The following is a 25859-nucleotide window of genomic DNA, read 5'->3' on the forward strand; positions in this document are numbered from 1 at the left end:
TATATATATATATATATATATATCATTCATGGGTTTGCAAACATGAGATTTTATACACAGGAAAAAACCTATAAGGTTGAATATCTAAATATATATTTTCTTAAATAATTAATTATATAATACATTTAAAAAATGCATTTTCTGTTATTTATAGGCCTGAGGGATGAAACGAGAGTTAAATTTAACAAGAAAAAGAGGAAAACATAAAGCAGTAAGCCACTTTTGCTTATGGATGAAAATATTTGGATATAAAATAAAGAAATTAACAACATTTAAGAGATGACAATTTTGGGATTTCGTAATAAAAATAAATATCGTTAAGGATAAAACGGTGGGTCACATTAGTAGGGTATAAGAACTTAAATCAACCCTAAATGTACTCACAAAATAAATGGGCAGCAGTTTCTTCAAAAAGTCCACAAAAGGAGCAAGTTTAATCAATATCATGATATTTACAGACAGATTAATTAAACGTGTCGTTTAAGTCTTTTAAGTCAAAATCTTTTAAGTTGTTGCGCTTGTGATAACGCGTCGTAGGTCACATGATAACGTCAACATGGCAGATGTCCGGTTCTCATTCATACTCAACGAGATCTGGCTATAAAGTACCTACTCTTTTAGCGCTCGTTAAGTAAGTACTTATTGAAATTAAGTACCTACTCATTGAGTATGCGGTTTCGAACGCAGCCAGTGACAATCTAGCGATCTAATAGATAAATCAGCTTCAGGTGTTCGGCGGGAATAATCTATGCTGGCGATTGGCCCGCATGTTTGGCGGGAGTGCTTTATATGTTCATTGTTGCCGACAGTTCAAGGGGGAGCAGAGGCGGGGAGAGAACGCGGCGGAGGCAAGGGAGAGACCGGCGCCCAGGAAGGTGCGCTCGGCCGACGATTTGATCGAGCGCGTTTGTAACGCGAAACCGACGCGATCACTATGGCTGCCGTCGTCACGTGGACACGGCCCCGATTGTCGGGTTGAGAGGCGTGTCCGCCTGCTTCGTGGTTCAAAGTGATGGGATGTGCGTCTGCCTGTGACTCCCCTGACCTGTATGGTATGGTGAGCTTTGCTCATATCCTGTTTTCTCTGCCAGTTGAAACAAAGGCTCCCTAAGGGATTCCCTCGGCCCGTCTGCCTTACTGCTCTACTGTTCTGCCGCTCTACTACCCTACTGCTTTTATTCTCTCAACACAGCAGCTAACCAGCCCAGCCCAACTTCAAGGAGATGTTTGCTTGGACACTGTTCAATTGCCTTGGTCACAGTGAGTTTACTGATTTGAAGTGTCCTGTTCTTAAAGTGTTCACATTGGGAAGGTTGATGTGTGTGCACGAGTGCTTTGACGGTTTTGGATTGTTTGGTCTGCATCTACAGTTCCAGATAAACAGCCTCCTGTGACCTAGTGAAGAACCTGCTGAAGCTGTGAGTTATACGTAACTTCCACTCTCTGTCTGAGTCCAGTGAAGAACCTGCTAATGCTGTGAGTTATACGTAACTTCCATTCTCTGTCTGAGTCCAGTGAAGAACCTGCTAATGCTGTGAGTTATACGTAACTACCACTCTCTGTCTGAGTCCAGTGAAGAGCCTGCTGAAGCTGTGAGTTATATGTAACTTCCATTCTCTGTCTGAGTCCAGTGAAGAACCTGCTAATGCTGTGAGTTATACGTAACTTCCACTCTCTGTCTGAGTCCAGTGAAGAACCTGCTAATGCTGTGAGTTATACGTAACTTCCACTCTGTCTGAGTCCAGTGAAGAACCTGCTGAAGCTGTGAGTTATACGTAACTTCCACTCTCTGTCTGAGTCCAGTGAAGAACCTGCTAATGCTGTGAGTTATACGTAACTTCCACTCTCTGTCTGAGTCCAGTGAAGAACCTGCTGATGCTGTGAGTTATACGTAACCTCCACTCTGTCTGAGTCCAGTGAAGAACCTGCTAATGCTGTGAGTTATACGTAACTTCCACTCTCTGTCTGAGTCCAGTGAAGAACCTGCTAATGCTGTGAGTTATACGTAACTTCCACTCTCTGTCTGAGTCCAGTGAAGAACCTGCTAAAGCTTGAAGAACCTGCCAAAGCTGAGTCTGTCTGAGTAGAGGATGAGGAACTGCTGGTCGATTCCTCCTGGGAGTTATTGCTCACTTCAAAGACTCTTTTAATCAGTTAATAAATATAAAAACCTTTTGAAGCTATTCTGTGTCCTGTTCTGACTTTGTGGGAATACGGTCTTGCTCCTCAGGGTGGTACGCTTATTTACCGATATTTTTAGTGTAATGCGTTACTTTACTTCATTACCCAAAAAAGTAATATCGTTACTGTAATCTGTTACTTTGTAACTTGTTACCCCCAACACTGTTGAGATAGTATTCTGAAGTGAAACTAGTGAAGGCTTTTTACCCAAAAAAACAATGTACCCTCATAGTTCTGATGTGAAAGTCTGAATGTTTCGATTTACACAGACAATAAACTAGTCAGACGTTACCAACTAAGTCCAAACGTCGAGCGAAGGGTTCATTATGATGACCATTACACTGACCTTGTACCTTATGCACACCAATGATGTTGACACGATCTGGTCATCTACAGCTTTAAGATGGTATGAGCTTCTGGAGTCGGGATTTCATCCCAGTTATAGGAATTTCGATCTCTGTTCTGGTGACTGAGAAGAAGGCCTTAGGTTTCCATGATTTGGTTGGATGTTGCTTCTCAGCTCTGAAAGGTACAGTGCTGGAAGTTGAGAGGGAAAAAGCTGGGATCGTTCCTCATCTCTGACCCCATGCCTAAGTTGGATATAAGCTACAGCAATCAGCTTCACTAAACCACTGAAAGTGCTCTTTTAACACGGACATTTAAAAGGACAGAAGGATGGATTTTCTGCTTCAAGTGATAGGACTAGCTGAGTGAACTTATATTTATATTGTCTTGATGTCTGTCGTTTTCTATAAATATTCAGATATAAGTGACCAAAAAAGCCATTTTAAAGTAGTTAAAACATCCGTCCGCTAAACTTTTGTGTGCCTCCTCTATTTTAAAACCTGTATGTTTAGCAGTAACTACAAAGCTATTTGAGGGGAAAAAAAAATATGACTTATTTTCAAAAAATAAAAAAAAATAAAAAAAATAAAGACAAAAAAAGACTGACCTAGGATGTTCTTAATGATAACAGCACTAAACACTAGACAAGAGAGTCCATTATCACACTCTGGGCTACAAGGAAACTGAACATTTGGACACCATGCCTGTGTCCCAATGTGCATACTATCCACCCTAAATAGTATGTGACATTAGTAATTGTCAATACTATTTAGGGCAGATAGGGTGGACAGTATGCACATTGGGACGCAGGGTAAGTTCCACCCCTACTATACACTTCCTCAATGTGGAATTGACTCTCTTTTGCAGCCTGTCTCTAGTGGCCAGTCGATGAACTGCAGTTTAAGTTACTTCTGTATCGGCTTCACAAGAGAGACCGGATATGGCAAGCCGTTTTAACATTTAATCATTTCAACCGACTAGTATCTATTTTCATGCTACTAGTACTTGTTTTTTAGATACTAGTATCTATTCCATTAAGTACTAGTACTTATTCATTAGGTAATAGTGCCTATTCTTTAGATACTAGTGCTTATTCTTTAGGTACTAGTACCCTTTTAAAGATACTAGTACTTATTCATTAGATACTAGTTCTTATTTATTAGATACTACCATTACCACACTCTGAGCTACAAGGAAACGCTGAACATTTGGACACCATGTTTCACAGTCTCTAGACACTTCCTCAATGTGGAATTGACTCTCTTTTGCAGCCTGTCTCTAGTGGCCAGACGATGAACTGCAGTTTAAGTTACTTCTGTATCGGCTTCACAAGAGAGACCGGAAGGTTGCCGCCTTAAAGGTACATATCTTTTTTTCGGAGAGTAATTTCTATCAGGATGACTCTGAACCAGACAATGTGGGAACAGACGATTCAGAACAGGACTATGTCTTGGTCAATATTACAGAAAACAGGAGTACGTTTGGCAGTAACTGCTATTTTAAGAAAAAAAAAAAAAGAAGAATATTACTGATTTTCAATTTTTTAAAAAAGAAAGAAAAATAAAAAATAGGGGGGACCTAGGATGATAACATCATTAAACACTAGACAAGAGAGTCCATTACCACACTCTGAGCTACAAGGAAACGCTGAACATTTCGACACCATGTTTCACTTCCTCAAATCTGCTTCACAGCTTTATCAGCGCTTTAACCTGTTCTGAGAACAGAGCTATTCTCTTAACGTGTTCAAATCATCCTGCAAAATCACCATCATCTGGAAATCACACTGAATGCTGCACTTGAAGTCCATTTCAGAGTCTTGCATATCTGAGCTTTCTCTATTCTCCTGAGTAACTCTCAGTTAAATGATCTATAAGAGATCATTTGAGGTTTTGCATATGTGATAGTCCTATTTCTCTTTATTTTGCAGATTTTAAACACACATAAACACTAACATTTTACATGAAGCATTTCCTTTATCGCATATTTATTTTAATAGTTAATACTCTACATTTTTGTGTTATTTGTTAATATATGTATTTTGTGTATTTATTTACTTCTAAAATATTCCCAAGCACTCTCTGAAAGTGCAATCTCTGTATAGTATAGGTGACTGTTGTCATATTTCAGAAAAAAATACAGATTATAAAGATGCAGAATATCACGTTGGCTTTTATTTTTAAAAGCCTTTTGAACAATAAGAGCCACTCTGTTTAGAGTTTTCAGAAGGCAAAACAAACCCTAGATCAAGACTTAACCAAATACAGAACTAACAGCTTGCAAGGTGCAGTAAAAATATGTTTTTATCTTAATGATGTTCTGGCAGCTATGGTGAGGAAAATTTATGTAAAAAAAAAATGCCTATATGTCTACATGCACTGCATTTATGCTAATTTGTTTTATTTTCAGGTGCCAATGTTAATGTATTCGACACAATAAACATAATTGACACATTTGACAGACCAGGAGATGCCTGTGCAGACGGCACCTATGCTGGAACTGGAACATATGCAGTAGCTTTTGAAGATGAACCTGGAAAGAGAATCCCCAAGGCTGGAGCTTTTGCAGGAGCAGGAGTTGGTCGAGCTCGTGCTGAATTCAGTGTATTTGAGGCAGAAGCCAAAGGGCCCAATGCCTCAGCTGGTGCTGAAGCCTCTGTGGTTGGAGCCGGAGCAATGGCTCGAGCTGAACTCGCCAGTGCATCAGCTAAAGCCGGTCCAGTAGGTGTGAAAGTGGGACTTGGAGTTGACACAGGTGCATCTGTTGGTCTAGGAGGTGTGGAGGTAAAAGTCCTGGGAACTGGAATCAAAATTGGTCCAGAAACCAGTATATCTCTTCTGGGTTCAGAAGTGTCATGTTGCGTCATGTAATGCAATAAAATCATGAAGACAAAAACAATAGCCTGAATATATATAACTTAACTCTCAATGTACCACATTATTGTTGCATTTATTTGTATTGTTTATCTATACAACTACTACTTAAATGAAACAATAAAAAAAATGGATGTGTCTTCTGGGACAGAAAGGCAGCTTTTCCACCTTTTGACCACAAGATGTCGTTAGTGTGCAACGTGTTGACAAGCTTCGAGTAATGAACCATTGTACAATACATTCAAGGGGGAAGCCTCAGTGCTTCACAAAGCTTCATTTCACCATCACTACTAAGGGGCAACAATAAATACAGAATGTGGAGTGAAAGTAGCAACACAGATTACCTTCTTTGAAGTCTCAAACGGAAAACAAAGCCAGTAGCCCAGCAAACAACTGCTCTTCCGGTCTTAAAAAGTGCACGGAAATCTAATCACATGCACAACTCTGCCCACAAAGAAATGCTCTTAAATGGGCCATGTCACTGTGATTTGTGTCTTGTGTTCAGTTTCAGTGTCATCATCATCATCCTCTTCATCCTCACAGACTGAGATCAGTTCAGGCCGCTCTGTGACTCTCTCCTGTCAGTTGTAGGAGCGATGTAAAAAAAAAAAAGACATCGCTTATAAAAAGCTGGTGCAGCAGTGAATTAGCGTCAATTCATCCTTCGGAGGGAGTTTGATTGACATGCAATCTGAGTCTGACCAATCAAAATCCACCATTTTTGTCCGACAAAGCAGTCAGGAGAGTTAGTAGATTAACGTCGGTGAATTTGAACCTGAGACAACTGAGACAATCTGTCACGACACATTACAGAGCCACAAAACGGTAGGCCTATTTATTGTTTAATTTTCTTTGACTGACCAAATTTGAAAGTTGAGACTTTGTTTCATATTAAATATTCCCTGCTCGGTCCTGTCTGTCAGCGCGTTGTCAGTGTCCTCTATTTTTCACTTCTTGAGAACATGGGTTGAATCCGAAATCGCCCACCCCTAAACCCTTGTTCACTAAGTTAGGCCTATTCCCTACGTTAGTCCACTAATACCGTTCACTTGAAGGAGTGAATGAAAACGAGTGAGCGAATTCGGACAGCCGTTGAGCGTACATAAGCCACTCGTTAATGCAGCGCAATGTGGGATTGAATAAGTGCACTCAATAACGTCCACTATGGTTTCAGACTAAAAATGGCTGTCTCCTCAAATAACGCCCTATTTGCATGCGCTTAGAGCTCGTGTGAATTGCACGTATAAAATGAAGTTAACGAACAACCTCGATCCATCAGGAAACGCCACATAGGTCGCTGAATTTCACTGCGAAGAGTTGAAGAGTTTTTCTTTTGCATGAAGAAGCCGTTCGCCGGAGATGTGTTAAAAGATAGCGGAGTGCATTCATGATTATTAATAATGACATTTAGTGGAATAAATGGTATAATAATCCTCCTGGCGCCGGGTCTGAGTGAGTAATTTACTCTCTTACCTTTGTTCTTTGATTAACATTAATTAACTTTAAGACCAGCCGCTGCTGACAGAGACGCGATCTGACACCCGTCCCATTTCCTCACAAATCTCTACGTTCATTTAAGACTTTATTTAAATCATTTAAGACTGCTCTTATGAGGACACTCGACAAAACAGACATTTTGGCATAATTTGTGTGTTATGGTTTGTTCAAGCCCGAAAGAGAACTCGATACTGACGCGTGTCTTTTCTGTGTGTGTGTGTGTGTGTGTGTAATAGGCAGGACTTACAGGTCTCTTTAGTCTTGTCGCACTTGAATGGTTTAAAAGCATCATACAACGCTAGTCAATATATATATATATATATATATATATATATTAGAGGTTACGACTACTGATTTCTGCTAGTCGGTTTCTTATCAAAACAATACTCGAGTTACTCGACTACTCGTGGTTCATGCTACTGTAAATGAAAAGACATGAAATAATTCTTATCAATAAATGTTTATTTATTTCATAGCCTAATGCAACTATAAAGTAATGCAAAAACATTATAATTATGACTTGTAACAGAGAAATTTAGGTGTAACAGAAAAATTCATAGAAAGTAACGGCTACACGCAATAAATTCGCATCATTCAAAAAATTCAAAACTGTATTGATAAAACAAATTAAAACATTAGTTGTGCATAGCTGTCGTACTGCTGTTGTATTTTAAAGTAGTGTTACAGAGTTGGCAAATTACTATATTTTTGTCATTCTTGATGAAATACTTACACATCTGATGTGTGATGTCTGTTGGTGACGTTCGCCATTTCAAATTAATGTATGTTTCATAGAGAACGCGGTTCATGGTGGTTGCATAGCAACGAAAGACGCCACGGGAGCGCAAGCACTTGTGGAAAGAAGGAGACAGTGGCACAGCCGCGCTTTCCACTCGTTTTTAGACGCGATATGTGAACGGCCCCTTACAGAGTTGGCAAATTACAATATTTTTGTCATCCTTGATGAAATACTTCCACACATCTGATGTGTGGTGTCTGTTGGTGACGTTTGCTATTTTCAATTAATTTATGGTTATTGCACGCTCGAGTAGTCGATTGTTTCCGACAGCTCCGAGTAGTGGTTGAAGTAGTCGATCTCTTGACTAGTCTGTGCAACCCCTAATTACGGTGGCCGAGAGAGCTCAATGCGCTGCAACTGAAGAAAACACATGCAAATAGAAAAAACACCGGCAAATTAAGAAAACATCTTCATCAGTTTCACAACACATGTGTGCTCCAAATACTCACAACACAACCAAATACAGAAACGCACTGAGAAAATGGCCGACTTCACTTTTTTTTTACTTCTAATGCTCAATTCACCTACTTATACTATGCCCTAAAAGTATGTACTCTTTTTGGGAAGAAAAGGTGCATACTTTTGAGTGTGTAGCAGAAGAGTAGACAAGTTTTCGCTAATGTTGCACGAGTGTCCACTACTGGTGAACTCTTGAAATGTGTTTGAATGAAATGCTCTAAGCCCTTGATCACTTGGAATCCAATATGGAGCTGATTATAAATTATACATTTGTTTTACATTATATAGGCCTGTGTGTGCTTGGGCTTTTGGAGAAAATATATTAAAAAAAAAATCTAAATAAAAGCCTAATATCATACTATATAGAGTTGTGTGGTGTGTCTTGTTCATGCCGCAATGCATGCTGGGAGCCATGAGTTTTATACTATGGGTGGCTCCCAGCATGCGTTGCGGCATGAAGCATGTCACCATTGTCGATGGATTTTGTCTTTGTATATAATTGTCCCCATTCATCCTTTTCACCAGGCACAGACTCTCATCATTCGACTACAAACACACAAGGTACATAATCACAGTGTTTTGTCTTTGTCTATAATTGTCCCCAATCTGCCCTGTCCGTCTCTGACTCTGTGCTCGATCTCTTCTTCAGTCATAGTGATTTCTGTCGCTGCAGTCGCTGTTCTCCTTCTTGCTCTTCTCTGGCTGATCTGCAGGAAAAGAGCTGGTGAGTTTTCAGATTTACTCCTTTACAACAATTAAAAACAGTTCAGATGAGCAAACAAACACATCATGTTCAGACTGCAAGTATCATAGAAACATTATATGAAATATATGATAATGTCAATCTCATAGAGTTATCAAGTCAACAATCATTTTTATTATTCATTTTAATGCTTCAACAAAATCTGATTGTTGAAAATCTTAATGCTTAACATTGTGTTTTTCATGTGTGTTTGATCATAAATACTCATTTCATGAGGCACTTGTTTTCAGATAATAAAAGAGGGACTGGCGACTCTGCGGTGAGTTCAGTAATGCAGTGATTTAGATTTGATTACTGTCTTTAAAGCTCAATAAAGTGTCATTCATGCAGTTTAACTGTTTGTTCTGAAGGTCAAAGATGAGAATGATCATAAAGGGACGTATGAGACGATCAACATGTCCAGAATCTGTTCTTTCAGGATCATGATGATACAGTGACTTATGCTGCCGTCAGAGGAAGAGAAGATCAACCGTAGATGAACTTTACGCCTCTGTGAACAAGAACAAGACCTTCACAAATAAACATTAATGATACAGATCATGAGCTCATCATATCAGGAGCAGACGGGAAGTTTTCATCTCTCTGGTGTTTGGAGGAATTATATATTTGTGTGTGAACGAGCAGATATTTGTTGAATGTCCTGTGAATATGAATGAGATTTATTGTGAATCATCATCTGGTCAGAGCACAGAATCTCATCTATATCATCACAGCTACAGTAAAGTTAGAGACTGAAGCCCTGATGTGTTTTCATACAGGCCAGACTCAATCTAGTGTCTCTCAAGCCTCTTCCATGACTGGAGTCTGTTTATCTGCTGGATTTCTGTCTGAAAACCTTCATCTTCATGCAGAAGCTCATGCTGAAATGATCCTCTTGCTTCAGCTTGTATATCAGCTGTTTCTTCTACAGAGAGGCGTCCGTCTGAGAATTACATCAGTGTCTGCTCACATTATATAGTCATAAAATATCCTAAAATTTGACTTTGCAGTGTGTATATGTGTATATGTCACAAAATTACATGTCAGTTATTTCTTTCTTTTTAGTTAAAAGAAAAGTTTTTGTCTCTTCCATTCCTGTAAAAACAGACGTAACTAAACTTGCTCGTTAGCTGGAAAGTTTCAAAGTTAGAATTCACGTTTTAAATGAATACTTGTATGAAGGTAAAAGTAGCAAAATTCGAGAGCTTGTAGATTTGAATTTGAGAACAAAATATTCATATTTAGAAGCTGAAATTTACCCTCATAGTTCTGATGTGAAAGTCTGAATGTTTCGATTCACACAGACAATAAACTAGTCAGACGTTACCAACTAAGTCCAAACGTCGAGCGAAGGGTTCATTATGATGACCATTACACTGACCTTGTACCTTATGCACACCAATGATGTTGAAACGATCTGGTCATCTACAGCTTTAAGATGGTATGAGCTTCTGGAGTCGGGATTTCATCCCAGTTATAGGAATTTCGATCTCTGTTCTGGTGACTGAGAAGAAGGCCTTAGGTTTCACTAAACCACTGAAAGTGCTCTTTTAACACGGACATTTAAAAGGACAGAAGGATGGATTTTCTGCTTCAAGTGATAGGACTAGCTGAGTGAACTTATATTTATATTGTCTTGATGTCTGTGTCGTTTTATATACATATTCAGATATAAGTGACCAAAAAAGCCATTTTAAAGTAGTTAAAACATCCGACTGGTAAAATTGTGTGTGCCTCCTCTATTTTAAAACCTGTATGTTTAGCAGTAACTACAAAGCTATTTGAAGAAAAAAAATGTTACTTATATTCAAAAAAAAAAAAAAAATAAAGACAAAAAAAGACTGACCTAGGACGTTCTTAATGATAACAGCACTAAACACTAGACAATAGAGGCCATTACCACACTCTGGGCTACAAGGAAACTGAACATTTGGACACCATGGCCGTTTCTCAATATGCGTTCTTGTCTGTACTTGTGTTCTTGTGGACTGCCAAAGTACTGTCCCAATACACAAGTTTGCATTTTGGCAAGAACGGTTAAAAATCCCGGAAGTGTTCTTGACGCCCATTTTACCGAGGATGCATCGGTTGGTAACTTGTGTGAACTTGACGGCAGAAATATCCCAGCATTCATTTCGGTATTTGAGGAAAGAGAGGCAGGTCAATACAGCAATTCGTTTTTCTACAATTTCAAACGCTATTTCATCACTAAATTCAATTTCTGAGAACATTTTGATGCGAGAAATCAACTGTGTAGATTTCAAATATTGGCATTTTTACGACAATTTATGGCGAATCGAAAATGTGCTCAAACGTTTTCGGAAGTGAGAATCTCCATAAGCGTTGCTTTATTGTTATGAATATACATTACATTGTAGTGTACAGTTGTAGAGTAATCCCTTGAGCTGAGGGTAGGCTTGGGCATTAAAGCCTGGCTGTTATCATCAATAATTCTCGTTAAGTTTGGGTAGGCTACTGCAGACGGTGTCTGTGCGCGGGTATTATTGCGCAATACCAGCAAGAAAACATCGTCTCAAACTGTCAGCAGCGTTCTGTGTGCTCGTCACCTTGTGAGTTCATTCTTCCAAGAACAACTAGCAAGAGCGTTCTCCCCAAGAACACAAGTCCGTTCTTTGCATTCTTGGTTTTGAGAAACACCCCATGTTTCACAGTCTCTAGACACTTCCTCAATATCGAATTTACTCTTTTTTGCAGCCTGTCTCTAGTGGCCAGTCGATGAATTGCAGTTTAAGTTACTTCTGTATCGGCTTCACAAGAGAGACCGGAAGGTTGCCGCTTGATTGGCACCTTAAAGGTATGTATTAGTACCTGTGTACATAGGTACCTTTTGAAAAGGTTCTGGCCCAGTGACAGCTTTAGTACCATTTTTACTAAGAGTGATTTCTATCTTGGTCAATATTACAGAAAACAGAATATTACAGAAAACAGAAATACGTTTGGCAGTAAGTGCTATTTTAAGGAAAAAACAAACAAAATATTACTAATATTCAAGTTAAAAAAATAAAAAGAAAAAGAAAGAAAAAAAAAATAGGGGGGACCTAGGATGATAACAGCACTAAACACTAGACAAGAGAGTCCATTACCTCACTCTGAGCTACAAGGAAATGCTGAACATTTCGACACCATGTTTCACTTCCTCAAATCTGGTTTAACCTATTCTAAAAACAGAGCTTGTTATGATGCAGAACAGAGAAGAGGTAAGCTAGCAGCGATGGGGTTAGGCTATGCTATGTTGATGTTAAAAAAAATCTTCCAAATATGGTAAAATAATATAAGTGATTACATTGTAACTTAATAACATGAGGTTTAAAACATCAGTCATACATGTATGTTTGGGTTTGATTAGACAGGGGAAAATATTAAAACATGCTGTAATGTTAAACTATTAACTGTTTATGAACATTAAAATAAGAGGATATTTGCATTATTATTTGTATATATTATTCATATTCATGGTTATTCATGTAAATTCATGTTTCTAAATGAATAATATTCATCTTATTGTGAATGTTTCATACATCCATAAAGAATAGAATAGAGCAGAATAAAGTAGGATAGAATAGAATAGAATAGAATAGAATAGAATAGTCTTTATTGTCATTATACGCAGGTGCAATAAAACTCTACACAGCAAATTTACCAGTGTTAAATGAACACTGCTCAGTGTTTCTATGAGTCCAGAAATAAAGTAAATCTGGTCAGTAATAAGTGTGTCACGGAGTCACCAGATCCGCACGCTCCACTCACTCGTTCCCTCTCCCCGGAAGTCTGATTCACCGCTCCTGCACATCATCACCGGCTCACACTATAAAGAGACACTTCCCTAGTGATGGTAAAATGAGGCTTCCTGAACCACTGAGACCTCGCAGCCCATTGCTTCACTCAAAGGGTCATTACTCGAAGCTTCATTCAGCATTGCTCACTAGTGACACCTAGCGACTGTGCAGAGAAACAGCAGACACATAAATCAATACTGAACCAATGACCTGAGCAGACATTTGTCCATTGCCTGGGTATAAAATGTGACTGGGGATATAGAGGAGCAAACAGCAACACTGCAGGTTGGCGTCGGTGAAGAAAGGATTACAAATGATTTTTATTGAGGAACAGAATTGTTTAAAGTGTGTTGGGGTTTAGACGATTCCTCTTCTTGGACAAAACCTCTCCAGCCTTGGAAAAGATCCTTTCACATGGAACAGAGGATGCAGGAGAACATAAAAACGCCAGTGCCAGCTGATATAAATGAGGATACCGATGCTTATGTTGAGCCCAATATACTAGTGGATCCTCAGATCTTGCGAGATTCACTTCTGATAAATATCGCTCCACTTCTACAGTAGCATCTGCTGTTGCACTTGAGCTCCTTCTACTGTGATCAACCGTGCTATCCAGCAGAGGCCAAAGGTCACCTAATAATAAAGGTACAAAGTAAAAAAGAAATCCATTAACAATGTTTCACAGTGCTAATCACTAATGTGAACATTCACACAACAAAGGCATACACTACTTGCTGTTGAAGATTGAGCTGCTTCTGAAGAGGCTGGCAGCTGAGCTGGGGGTGTGTTGGTGGAAGCAGAATGGAGACCAGAACTTCTGATTACAGAAGCACATTCAGATTTTAATCTTGATACCGCTTCTTGCAGTTTCCCTTGACTTAAGAATCCCAGTGTTTTGAATCTGGGATCCAATAACGTGGGTATGGTCATCACACTTATTGATTCTAAATGTGCTGCATGTTCCCTGACCCTCCGCACAAGGCTGTCACCCAGCTGATGTTAAATTTGAATTGAGGCCTTCTAGCTTGCTCGTTACAGCGTGATTAAGCATCTTCATCAGAGGTATTTCTTTGGAGGCAGACACCCTTTTCTCTCCCGAAAGCTCTACTGTATCCTGGCGGAAAGGGGCAAGAACATCTAAAGCATCCTGGACTGCCTCATACTCCAGGGCTGTAGGAGGGGTGACGTCAGTCTTTAGAGAGGTCAGGGCTGCCCCCACTGGCTCTCTCAGCTGACAGAGACGTCTCCACCTTTTGACCACAAGATGTCGTTAGTGTGCAATGTGTTGAAAAGCTTCAAGTAATGAACCATTTTACTACACATTCAAGGGGGAAAGCCCCAGTGCTTCACAAAGCTTCATTTCACCATCACTACTATGGGGCAACAATAAATACAGAATGTGGAGTGAAAGTAGCAACAACGATTACCTTCTTTGAAGTCTCAAACGGAAAACAAAAGCTGTGTCCCAATGTGAAGGCTGCATCCTTCGAAGGACGCACCATGTAGCCTTCATAGGATTTCCTAATTGCGCAACCAGGTGTTTCTGATCACCGCTCCTCAACGGTGCGAGAGGACAGCTGCCATCCTGATAATTCATTTGATATAGCCTAATTGAGTAAACAGCTATGGAGCCAGAATTGGCTATTGTCATTTTTGTTTTATATTATACTGGAGGACATGTTGAGGATGTTTCAGCCCCGCCGCTGCCGGATCATGTATTTTCGGTTTAGCCCTGTTTGAATATAAAACCCAACTGAATATAAAAAAAGAGTCCAGTATTTCTCTCGCTCGTCATCGGCAGCTGTCACAGTTGCCAGGCGACAAGAACAATCCTCCGTAGGCTAGACCGGTCCGAGCGCTTCAGATGCTCCCTTTGATATGGGACGCTGTAGTTAGCAACAATTTGTTAATACTGTGACAATAGACCTACATTTTGTTACTTTAATTTTCGGAACTGCATATTTCATTAAATATTCACGTACAAATGTGAAGTAACCTACTGAAATACCTTTTTTCCCTCACATATGATTTTACATTAAACTACACAGAAGTATATAATGTAACAACCTTGAAAATATTGAGAAGTAAAATGCAGTAGTAGCATAATATAAATGCAAAACTATCATAAAAACCCTGACAAGGAGTTTTTTCCCCTGCAGAATACATACCTCTAGTTTTACTATTGATACTAAAAACTTGTTATTAAAAGTACTTTTTTCAGAAATTACTCTTTCTGAAAAAAAAAAAAAAACCTCAGTGACGTGGCAGCCGTCGATTGAGTCAGCCCTGCAAACCTGTTGGTAGACAACTTAGTGGATAGTGGAAATATGCACTCAAACACTCTGGAGAGCATCCCAGATGATGTCCCACCAGCAGGAGGCCTTACCAGGGGCAGCCCATCCCAGTGCAGCAGCTCCAGGGTCTCCCTGCTCAGCTCAATACAAGTCTACATCATTTTTTTCTTATTTTATATACTGTAAATGTTTGTTGATTTTGATATGTTTAACATATGTTGTTAATAGTTGGAAAAAGTACTTTAATGTAGCCTGTGGAACAAATGATTTTCATTTACCAATTTTATTTGAAAAAAAAAAGGTATACAAGAGTTTGTTTCAAGTAGAAATTATGACTGTCAAAAAATAAACAATGTCCAGAACAATTCATTCTCTTTTATTTACACATTTAAAGTTGCATAAAAATAATGTACAGATTTTTTGTTTCCTTTTAAAGGGGTGGTTTACTGCTTTTTTTCTTTGCATGATTGTGTTTATGGGGTGGAATATAAAAAATATATTTTTTTTGTTTGTTTTTTTAAGTCTTATTTTTCATAAATTTCACCTTTATTGTAAGCCGCTTTCTCCTCTGTCATTTGAACGACCGGTTGACTTCCTGATTCTATGAAACCACTCCCTCAGAAACAGGCAATGGGCTCAGATTGGTTAGTTGGGCCGGTGTCTTGTAATTGGCTAAACTGCGTAGTGCACGTTGTCCGGAAACTTCACGCCCATTACCTTTACGGGCGAAAGTTGCATGTGCTCCGGTCAAATGTAAATAATGGTGTCAATACTGCCGTATCAGTTTGAGCCAGAATCAGACCCAGAAAGCGGCAATGAAGAGAGTCAAGCAACCTCCGCAAACACGGCTCTTACAAAACGTTTCTGAATGGTACATTTTTTATTATTATTATTCTATTCTATTCTATTCTACTATTATTATATAAGAATTTCGATACGCTGTTACTTGAAAATACTACTGCTGCTTGTTAGCTTTTGAGATACGGTTTTCACCTGAATAAACATTTAATATAACTGAATAAATGACTGAGTAATACTGTTTTTTAAAGTTATTGTTTTAACTTCAGCAGCTGAAGTTTGCTGTTGCGATTACATATAATTTTTTTAACTTTATACACGTTTGTCTTATACACACAAAATAGCATTGAACTAACTGGCTATAAACAAACAGCTTTGGCATTGGTTTACGTTCTTGATCAAATCGAAAAATTACGTCATAAAGTAGGCTATACATGGAAAATACATTTACAAAATTAGTACATAATTACAAATTCAGGTTCAAAATGTTTGTACGCGTTTGTACGTGTGTAAGTGGCTACTAAAGCCAGCGCTGGCATTTGTTTACGTCCTTGATAAAACTAAAACATTACGTCTGAAATTATACATGCAAATACATTTAAAATTATTAAGTCTTACTTACAGGTTGTGGCCCAACAACTGCTGCCTCTGGTTGTAAACTTGGAACTGCTTCATGTTTTAGTAACAGTTTCTTGTTGAATCCGGCATTGAATTCGTGGAGATTCTGGAAGCTGTCTTCCGTAAAATGCGCAGCACAGAGAGCTAAATTACGATTGAAATTTTCAGGAACATAATCAAACATAAATTTTAGCCATTGTTGACGAACTACAGCGTCCGTATGAAGCCCGAACACAGAAGACCTGGCAGCTGGGTGAAAATAACACACTTTCGACAGCATGGCTACAGCTCTCCACTATAACTCCTCCTCTTCGACAAAGCCGCAGAAATATGGCCATGCCCCCTTTTTTGCATGGGTTAGTTACGTATAAAACCCGGGAAGTATTTCGTTGTAGTCCCATTCGAGTCGTTTTTGTAGGCATTAAACTTCCTGATTTTTAAAAGTCGATATCTCTGCTTACGTTGAACTTTCAGCGCAGCAACTTTGCAGATACTGTTCATGCACCAACAGCAACATTACACACTATTTAAAATGAAAAAAGTGAAATCACAATCAACCACCCCTTTAAAAAATAAAAGTGAAAAAAGTTAAACAAGAATATGTAGAAGAAATATATATTTTTCAATCATTCTCTCAAGAAGAGAAAACAGCCTGTCCATCCTCTCCCTACTCTCCTGTGCTCTCCTCGCCTCTGCCTTCGTGCTGGTGCTGGTGCTGGCTCCTCCTCACCCTGGGCACACACTGCTGAACTCGGCCCTGGTGTGTCCTCAGGGATTGAGGCAATGAGGACAGGGGGGTTGGTGCAATGCCTCTGTCCCAACACCTCATCCATGAGGACAAACCAGGGCCAAGTTGCAGCAGTGGGTTTCCCACTCACACCCTCACCTGTGCCAGGACACTTGAAATCCTAAAGGCAGAGCAAATGAACCATGGCTTGTTAAAGCAACACTTCACTGTGGCATCGTGTCACTAAACAGCAACTCTAGCAGAATTTCAACACTCATTTGATGAGGACAGAGGAAGTTACCAACCAGAGAAGGAGCTGATGATGTGTAAAGGACGAGCTGTAATATATATATATACTGAAGAGAAAGACTGACAGAAACACAAAATGGCTGATAAGTGTGATCTGTGTCTGCTGGGACTGATCATTCTCTCTTCACTTCTCACAGGTAAAGAAATCTGTATTTTCTCTAAAGACGTTTGCTTTACTGTTTTCCACCTCCTCTATGACCATCTGTAGTTCCTAAAGGCACAGAGGGGCTGATAGTGATCACTGTAGCCCAAGATGTGTGTACTTCAGGGGTCGATGAATTGTCACACATTTAATACCGTGGGGGAAGTTGTAATTATCTGATTGGTCAGTTTGAGCGTCTCACATTTGGGTTTTAGTCACATGGTCAGGGAAAGGATAAAAGAAGATTGTAACTGTTGCTCTGTCTCTTTTATTCTCTGGGTCTCTTTATTGGAGCTCTCTCTCTCTTTACTTCCTCTTTTCTTTGTATCTCTCTCTCTCTCTCGTCACATTTTACATATATGCTGGGTACAATTAATGGTATAAGTTATTATCATCTCATCTATTTTGTAACCATTTTAAGTATTACTATAACCATGTTGCATTAATTTCAATTACAAATAATGTGCTAACTAGTTTTGATTTGGTATTGACTTGATATATAGTATAATAGTGCAATATAATCTATTGCAATACAATATTGTCACTCTCTATAGCAACGCTCTCCCACATATTAAGCTATTATAACTGTGTTTATTTCCATCGTTGGTATAAGTGGTCATAAGTGGTAACGGTCACTTTGTGCTTTTATGTTAATCTGAGGTAAAATGAGAACTGTGTGTAGAGTGTCAGTAATAGATTTGACAGGTGAGGAGAAGAGATAACCGCTCTACCGACCTTTGTACTCTTTCTTTTATTTCCTTTTATATTTGTGACCAGAGTTGGATGTTTGGATACTTTTTCTCACTCGATCCCCATGTATGCGGACGAGTGTGACGTTTGAGTAATTTTATTAAACATGGGGGAAAATATTAGCCTGGCTGCGCCCTCCTACGTACTTCCGCTCAATTTCATTTTCCTTCAGTACTACGTCTGGGACTGCTGTATATTCTTAGGTTTCCAGAAACCAATTTTTTGTAGGACCAATCAGCGAACAGAGGGAGTGGCTGAGAACGATGACGTTGATGTAGTGCGTCAGTTTGAGTTCAGTAATGGCAGCAGAGAAAGATGTGAGAAAAGCTATTCGGTCCGTTGTTGCAAAACTGCCGAATATACAGAAGTTAAAGCCGGAGCAAGAACAATGTTTGCTAAGTTTTGTTGGTGGCCATGATGTTGTGACCCTCCTCCCCACCGGGTTCGGGAAAAGTTTGATTTCCAGCTCACTCCGCTAGCACTAGAAGTGCCAGAATCCCCAATTGAGAGATTAATGCATTTATTGTACTAGGATGTCTTTAAAAAACAAAACAACACCAAACTGTACATTTAAACAAGTTTAATTATAATTTATAAATAAATAATATTCGTAGATGCCCTGAACAAAATAGTAGCCTATGTTTTCATGTTTCCACTGTTTGATCGCGCCCACACACACACACACACACCATATTCCAGCATTGCAGCCTGTTCATTATAGCCATAATAAAATATAATAAAATAGTCAAGCTAACATAAAAATTCCACTGCTCTGTTTCTCAGTACTAGTAGGCTACAATTCGTACCATTTTACGCGTGTAAAGAGGATGATTTTTTCCGTCGATATTGGAACGTGAGTGAAGTTCAAAGCCTATAATAAAGAATAGTTTAGCATCCAAACACATCGCAAATGTTGAAACATTTTGATTCTAATTAGAGAGTTACGTGAGCCTAACGCCGCTTACTTTCACTTTCGCTTATAAAGCATTTCATTTTGGCTTTAGTTATTTTTTCATTCTTGTTCTGTTCTGAATATCATTACATTTAAATGATTTGTTGTTGAATATGTTTAGTGTATTTTTTACCACATTTTATTGTTGCGTATATTGGTATAATAATACCGCAAAATTCAAAAAAAACATTTTAAATGAAAATACAGACACTTTTAGGAAAAGTCAGGTACCAGCAGGATTGTATTTATTTTTTCAACAAAGTTATTGCAGATATAAAATTCAAAACGGTCAAAATGACTGCCATGGCAGTTCTAGTGGTGAATGAGTTAGCTAAGGCGAACGATAGGGATGCAAAGCCGATAGTTGTTGTCGTCTCCCCTCTTGTTGCACTAATGGAGGACCAAGTGAAGGAGGCAGAAAAGTTGTTTCCATATCGCGCAGTAGCCTGGTGATCACTGTACAGCATTTGTGGCAGATCCGAAACGACCGCAGTGGCGTATTGTTAATGATTAGACCCAGCTTCGACAGTTGACTGAATACATCACTGTCCTTAGTGTCAAATATACATTTAGAATTTACAATTGTTCCTTGAACTCTTAAATTCGATGAACAAAACCTGCAGCTCTCGTTGACAGACATCTTATTCTAAACATAATCCTCTGATCATTCGGACTTGTTGTTTCCGGCCGGTTTCGGCGCATGACATACGTCACGACCACACGTTGGCGATTGGCTATGGCAGATCCTGAGTGACTCTGGGCAGATCCAATAGTTTTGAACTTTAACAGAGAACCCGCCTACAAGGAAGTAAACGTTTCTCAATGGAGAGAGGCCAGACTCTCTGTACAAATGAAATGTACGAGAGTCTGGTAGAACCAGGCTAGGAAAATATGCCATCTCTCATCTCTCCGACACCTACTGTTTTTTTCTTTCTGGTCAACATCTCAACTTTGCGTTACAGTGGCAGTGGGTGGAATAGACAAGAAATGTACAGTTTTCTACCATCTTGCTGACAATGTTTCTTTAGTCATTCGGCAGTCTTGCAGGAAATCCTCCTTACAACATTTAGTGGAATTAGTCTGGAAAGAGTTCATTTGAACATGCTCAGTTTATTCTTGCACTCATTCACGTTACACACACACAGATACACACAGATCATGCACACAGTTACGATACACACAGATCATACTGTATTATTCCTGATACTGGACATAGTGTCACTCAAACATCTGATGATGAAGAATTATCTTCATATTAAGAGTGTGTCAGTGATTTGAACAGCTCTCTGATAAAGACTATTCTGCCCTCGTAAAAGAGTTCCCCTTCTTCAACTAGGCAGACAGAAAACTCCTTCCACAAGAAAGTTGAACTGAAGCATGGATTTATTAAGGTATAACTGGACATAATATACACAAATAATAATCCAGATGCATGAAACATCGTACTGAAAAGTCTCTCTTAATATCAATTTTATCCTAAAATTACTGGTACTAAATCCAGACAAAAGATGAAAAACAAGCTTCTAGCAAACACATTAATACTTACAGACAAAGCTTCTATAAATGATTGTAAAGATGATGAAGAGATTGAGCTGCTTTAACCGTGTGACAGCATCAACTGAGTAAAACAAGATGGCTGCAATTAAGGTCAGAGGTTACTCTCTCTGACAACATCAAAAACATACATGGACTAGCACCACCTAGTGGCTCTAAAATTAAACTACACTAAGAACAGTACAAAGACTAATAGTTTATTCTGGAGAGTGTGTTGTTTGCTTTAAGTGTGGGTAATGCTGTTTAATCCTCCTCTGCTGAGATCCTCAGAGACTTAATGTACTTTATCTTCAGTTGATTTAATCTAATGCTGAGTTCACACTGCACGATTTTAGCCCCAATTTTGTTACTGTCAAAATGTGGCAGTTTTTTTCAGCAAATATTTACAGTGTGCACTGTAACAAATGGCCTCATTTTAACAGTAACATGTTGTTTTCCATTAAAACAGCAATATAACGTAGAAACAAATGCATTCTGGGAGATATTTGTCTTTTTCTAGAAAGTAGTCTACAGTAATATACTGAGAATTAACAGCGCTCAAAGTCGACACTCAGAGGCTGTGTTCAAACACACACCCTATACCCTCACTCACTATTCCCTACATTAGTTCACTAATATAGACAGAATGGATAAAAACAAGTGAGTTAATTCAGACACTGATGAACATATACTACTTGCTGATAGGCTAACGCTGCTGTCAATCACCTAATCCTGTTACATAGGCATAGCTTATCACTCAGCATGAGAAAACGTTTATTTTTTTGTTTGTTCCGTTATTTTCTCTCTGCACTAAACTAAATATTTACATAGCCTAAATAAAAACACAAGGGCACATATTTTGATAGATAACAGTTAGGTCTTTAATCTATTTTATTAATGTTATTAATTTAGTTGCTAAAATGCTGCCTAACAAGAGATACTTTTTTTATTGTTGTTTATTTAAATTTATTTGAACATCTCCGTTTATTGTGCACGCATTAAATATTTGTCTCATTTCAGTCGGCTCCACTGTGGTGATATTTACCGCGGCTCTCTTTAGTTGGGGCTCAGCACTGTCAGCAGTGTTTTCTGTTGCAGAGAGAATGCTGTCGCTCCAGTGCTTTCTTTGTTTTAAGTTTGGCCTCCAGTAGCTCTGTAGTGAACTTTCACACTTATGTCCACTCACAGACATAATTTCCCTCGACTCGAGACCAGCATCGGACAATCTCTGCACCATGGTGCTGCGAAGGCAGTGATTTGTGTAAAGCTTGGAGGTGCTGCTGCTTTACAAATAGTACAATTAATTTTAACAAGTAGACTATTTTTTTTGCGGAAGGAATGCTTTTATTGATTTAACTTCATGAAAGTTGCACTAATAAATTTTTTTTTTTACTTTAATATTGTGTGGTAACCGTTTTATAAAAGCAATAAGGTACTCAAGGCAAGTGTTGTATCGTGAAAGTAGAAAGCTTCGCGTCGTGCCTAACAACGCCCTTCAGCCATTACTTATTCACGATACAGCACAGCCTCTCCTGTCTTATTGCTTTTATAAAACAGTTACCACACAATATTAAAGTAAAAAAAAATGTATTACTTCTATGTTTATGTTGATACGTGTGGTTGCTAAGGGTGTTTCTTAAAGGGACACCAGGTAACTTTTTAACCTTAACTGAACAGCTTCAGAGTCAGTGGAATGGTTATATTACTTATTTTGGGTTGAATGGTGGTGGTTTCGCACCCCCCTGGTGCCCGAGAGCGGAAAAAACTCACTTGCAACTTTGGGTCGGCGGCCTCGCCGTCAGGAAGTATCATGTGATATCAGGTCTCGCGATGTAACGAATTGCTTGACGGCACTGCACACGTACACGCCCCCATTCAAGCACCGGCGGGCTATAAGCAGAGAATGTCTACTATAAGCAAAGGGCAACGATAGACTGAGTTATGGCTGAGCCTGTAAAAAAGAAGCAGAAAGCTAGGAAATCTTTTTCGGAGGACCAACGAAAGAGGAAACGGGAGGTTTGACCGAGCAAGAAGTCAGACTCGAGTAAATATCAGACCGGCTTTTTCAGTATGGTGAGAACTGAGAGAAACAGAAGCCAGCAAAACGGATGCTGACCTGGCTGCTTTTGCACTTGTAAGTATCTTTGGAATAAACTGTGTTTAATATTTAAATTTCAAGTAATTGTGACCTCAGGATGTTATCTATTGTCTGTAAAGGTTTTTTATTATGATCGCTGTCTGTTACGGGCTTACTAGTACGCTAGATACTATAATTTTGATGTTAGCATTGTCATTAGCAAACACGTTTGATTTCTGTAGTTGTTTGGCCGTTCCTCTGTCGGTTTTATTTGTGTAACTTACACTTTTATTTTGTCACTAAGTCAACGCGTCTGATAATAGGCAATAAACATGTTGCACATATCATGATCGAGCTAGAAAAAACGTTCTGATGTTTTCTTAGACAAGCAAAGGTAAACGGTACTTTTTTTATGCTCATGTCCACTCTCCCAAAAACAAACAAACACGAAAGCAGTAGTTCGCCTCGTTCATATAGTTCGTTCCCGGTAAAAATACTAGTATGCATGACAACACAATAAAAAAAAAATCGCCATCAGTTGGAAAGAAAATCTTGCTTTACTTGCCTCGGTTCTGAAATAGCCGGTTCCTCTGCTCAGCTGGGTTGCTCGTGGCGAGGGGGGAGGGACAACAGTTCGTTTTTACGACAGAGTGTTTGAAAGCATTTACTACCAGACACTAGGGGGAGCTTCGTAGAGAAAAAACACTCAGACTTGCCTGGTGTCTCTTTAAGGGCGCAGTGATAAATAGAACCGTCGGGTGAAGCGGTCATAGCCGTGTTTTATCGTGAATAAAGCACAGCTATTGACCAATCAGAATCAAGGATTGGAACTAACTGTTTTAATTTATTAACATATATCATAATGATCACTGAGATATACTGTGTTTCAGGTATCAGTGGAGTGGATGATAATGTGTTCATCAGTTCTGGTGAAAATGTGCGTCTGCCCTGTAATAATGCTCTTTCTGACTGCAAATCTAAAACTGTATGGACCTACTATAACAGATTCAGACATTCAGCAGCAGTTGAACTGATTAAATTAGGGATAAAGAAGAAAGACACAGAGAAACATGAGAGTCTGAGTCTGGAGTCTGACTGCTCTCTGAACATCAAGAACGTCACAGAAGAAGATTATGGATTATACATCTGCCAACAATATGTGAATGGACAGAAACAAAGACCTGATGCTGATGTTTCTCTGCATGTTCTTCATGGTAAGTTTATGATTATGTGGTAAATTTAAAAATTCTCCCTTTAAACTCAGATGATGATTGAAGAGTCTGTGATTTGTGTCTTGTGTTCAGTTTCAGTGTCTCCATCATCATCGTCATCATCATCTTCATCCTCACAGACTGAGATCAGTCCAGGCCGCTCTGTGACTCTCTCCTGTCAGTTGTATTTATATGCTGGATATCCCTGTGATTATTTGATTCGTTCTGAGGGTCTTGGGCTGTTGTGGGTGAATCAGGCTGGTGTTGATCTGAAGACAGACTCCAGATATCAGATATTATCATCATCAGATCGATATCACTGTATCATCACTCTGACTACAACACTCCTGAATGAAGATGACAACAGAGAGTGGAGATGTCAGCTTACTCGCAGAAATCAACTCGAGACCTCAGTCAGATACACTGTCAAGTATTCAGGTGAGAAAACAGTGTTAGAAGAGCCTCATAATGTCAGTAACACTAAGGTCTATCAGTATCACTGAACCAGAACAAACTGAGGGAACAAAAGCTTCTTTGACTCTCACAGAAGAGTAACTCAAAGCATTGCTTCAAACTAATGAACTGCAGTGAAGTAACAGTCCAAAACGTGATGCTGGAAATAATAAAGGAATTGAAACTTGACAGCAAAAATATTAACTTTTTATGTAATATGATGATCAAAGTTAAAATATGATGGTCATATTGTACAGTATTAATGATCTGAACTAACATTCATCTTCACAGCTCAAGCTGATTCAACGACAGCAGTGAATCCAGTCCACATCACACACTCTCAGGATCCCTCAACTATAAACACACACGTCTCTAAAGGTACATCATCACTGTCTTTCTCACATCAGTGCTTTCCAGTGCATAATGCTAGAGTTATCTTCAGTTTTAACTCATCAAAATATGACTGTCATATTCTACAGTATGATTGTCACACTGAGTTGCTGTTTTAGTTTCATTTCATGGACTTTTATGGTGTGTCCCAACTAGCGTACTTATGCATATTCTAGGACATGTTTAGTATAAACAGTGAGAGTAGTGTGTTCATATAACACTCCGGTTCTTTCACTCGATTCTCCCAGAAAGCGTCACATGAAGACGATATGTTGAGCTCATCCATGGAGCGCATTCACTGTAGATCCATGAAAAACACCAAACAGACATAAAATACTGCTCATCCACTCACAAAACTATCAAAAAACATACATGTAAAAGTGAACAAAACAAATATACAAAAAAAGAGAGAAACACAAAATAAGCCGTACACTCGTAATGCTCGGCAACAAGTTTAACATATAAAACTTCAGTTATTCATCAAGTCTGGGTGTCTTATGACCCCAATATGAAATAAACTGATTTAATAACCTTTTTAAAAAACTATATTTTTGACCTTAAAGAAAAATAGTTATCTCTGCCAACATTTTGTTTCTGTCTGACCGGAGAAAGTTTGTCCTGCCATTCACCTCAACAGCTCAGATGAAACTGAAGAGAAAATGGCCGACTTCAGCTATTTTTACTCTAATGCTCAATTCAGCTTCTTATACTACGCCCTAAAAGTATGTACTCTTTTTCTGAGGAAAAAATAGATACTTTTGAGTGTTTAGCAGAAGAGTTGACAAGCTTTGGGACAAACTATCACGTCATCTCCCAGATGACTAGCATCTTAGCCGTTAGGCTATAACCCAGATAGCAACATTGTGAACGTATGGACCGCTCCTGTTTGCCAGATCCGCTCCTGTTTGCAAA

At 38.9% G+C, this 25859-nt stretch overlaps 1 protein-coding gene across 2 annotated transcripts in view; it reads left to right on the forward strand.

The window, feature by feature from the left end:
- Positions 1-25859, forward strand: part of LOC311077845 (uncharacterized protein) — a 372280-nt gene that overhangs the window by 258459 nt on the left and 87962 nt on the right. Inside the window, exons 1-4 of one of the 2 annotated variants that reach the window (XM_084106488.1) lie at positions 17438-17576; positions 23784-24107; positions 24198-24542; positions 24849-24935. In XM_084106488.1, coding sequence (XP_083962614.1) covers positions 17516-17576; positions 23784-24107; positions 24198-24542; positions 24849-24935 — 817 coding nt within the window. In that variant the 5' untranslated portion in view covers positions 17438-17515. Of the gene's footprint in view, positions 1-17437; positions 17577-23783; positions 24108-24197; positions 24543-24848; positions 24936-25859 lie in introns of those variants that run through there. The other variant, XM_084106487.1, reaches the window with a different exon arrangement.

This window comes from Abramis brama (assembly GCF_963993115.1).
Source record: "Abramis brama genome assembly, chromosome: 1".
Taxonomy (NCBI): domain Eukaryota; kingdom Metazoa; phylum Chordata; class Actinopteri; order Cypriniformes; family Leuciscidae; genus Abramis; species Abramis brama.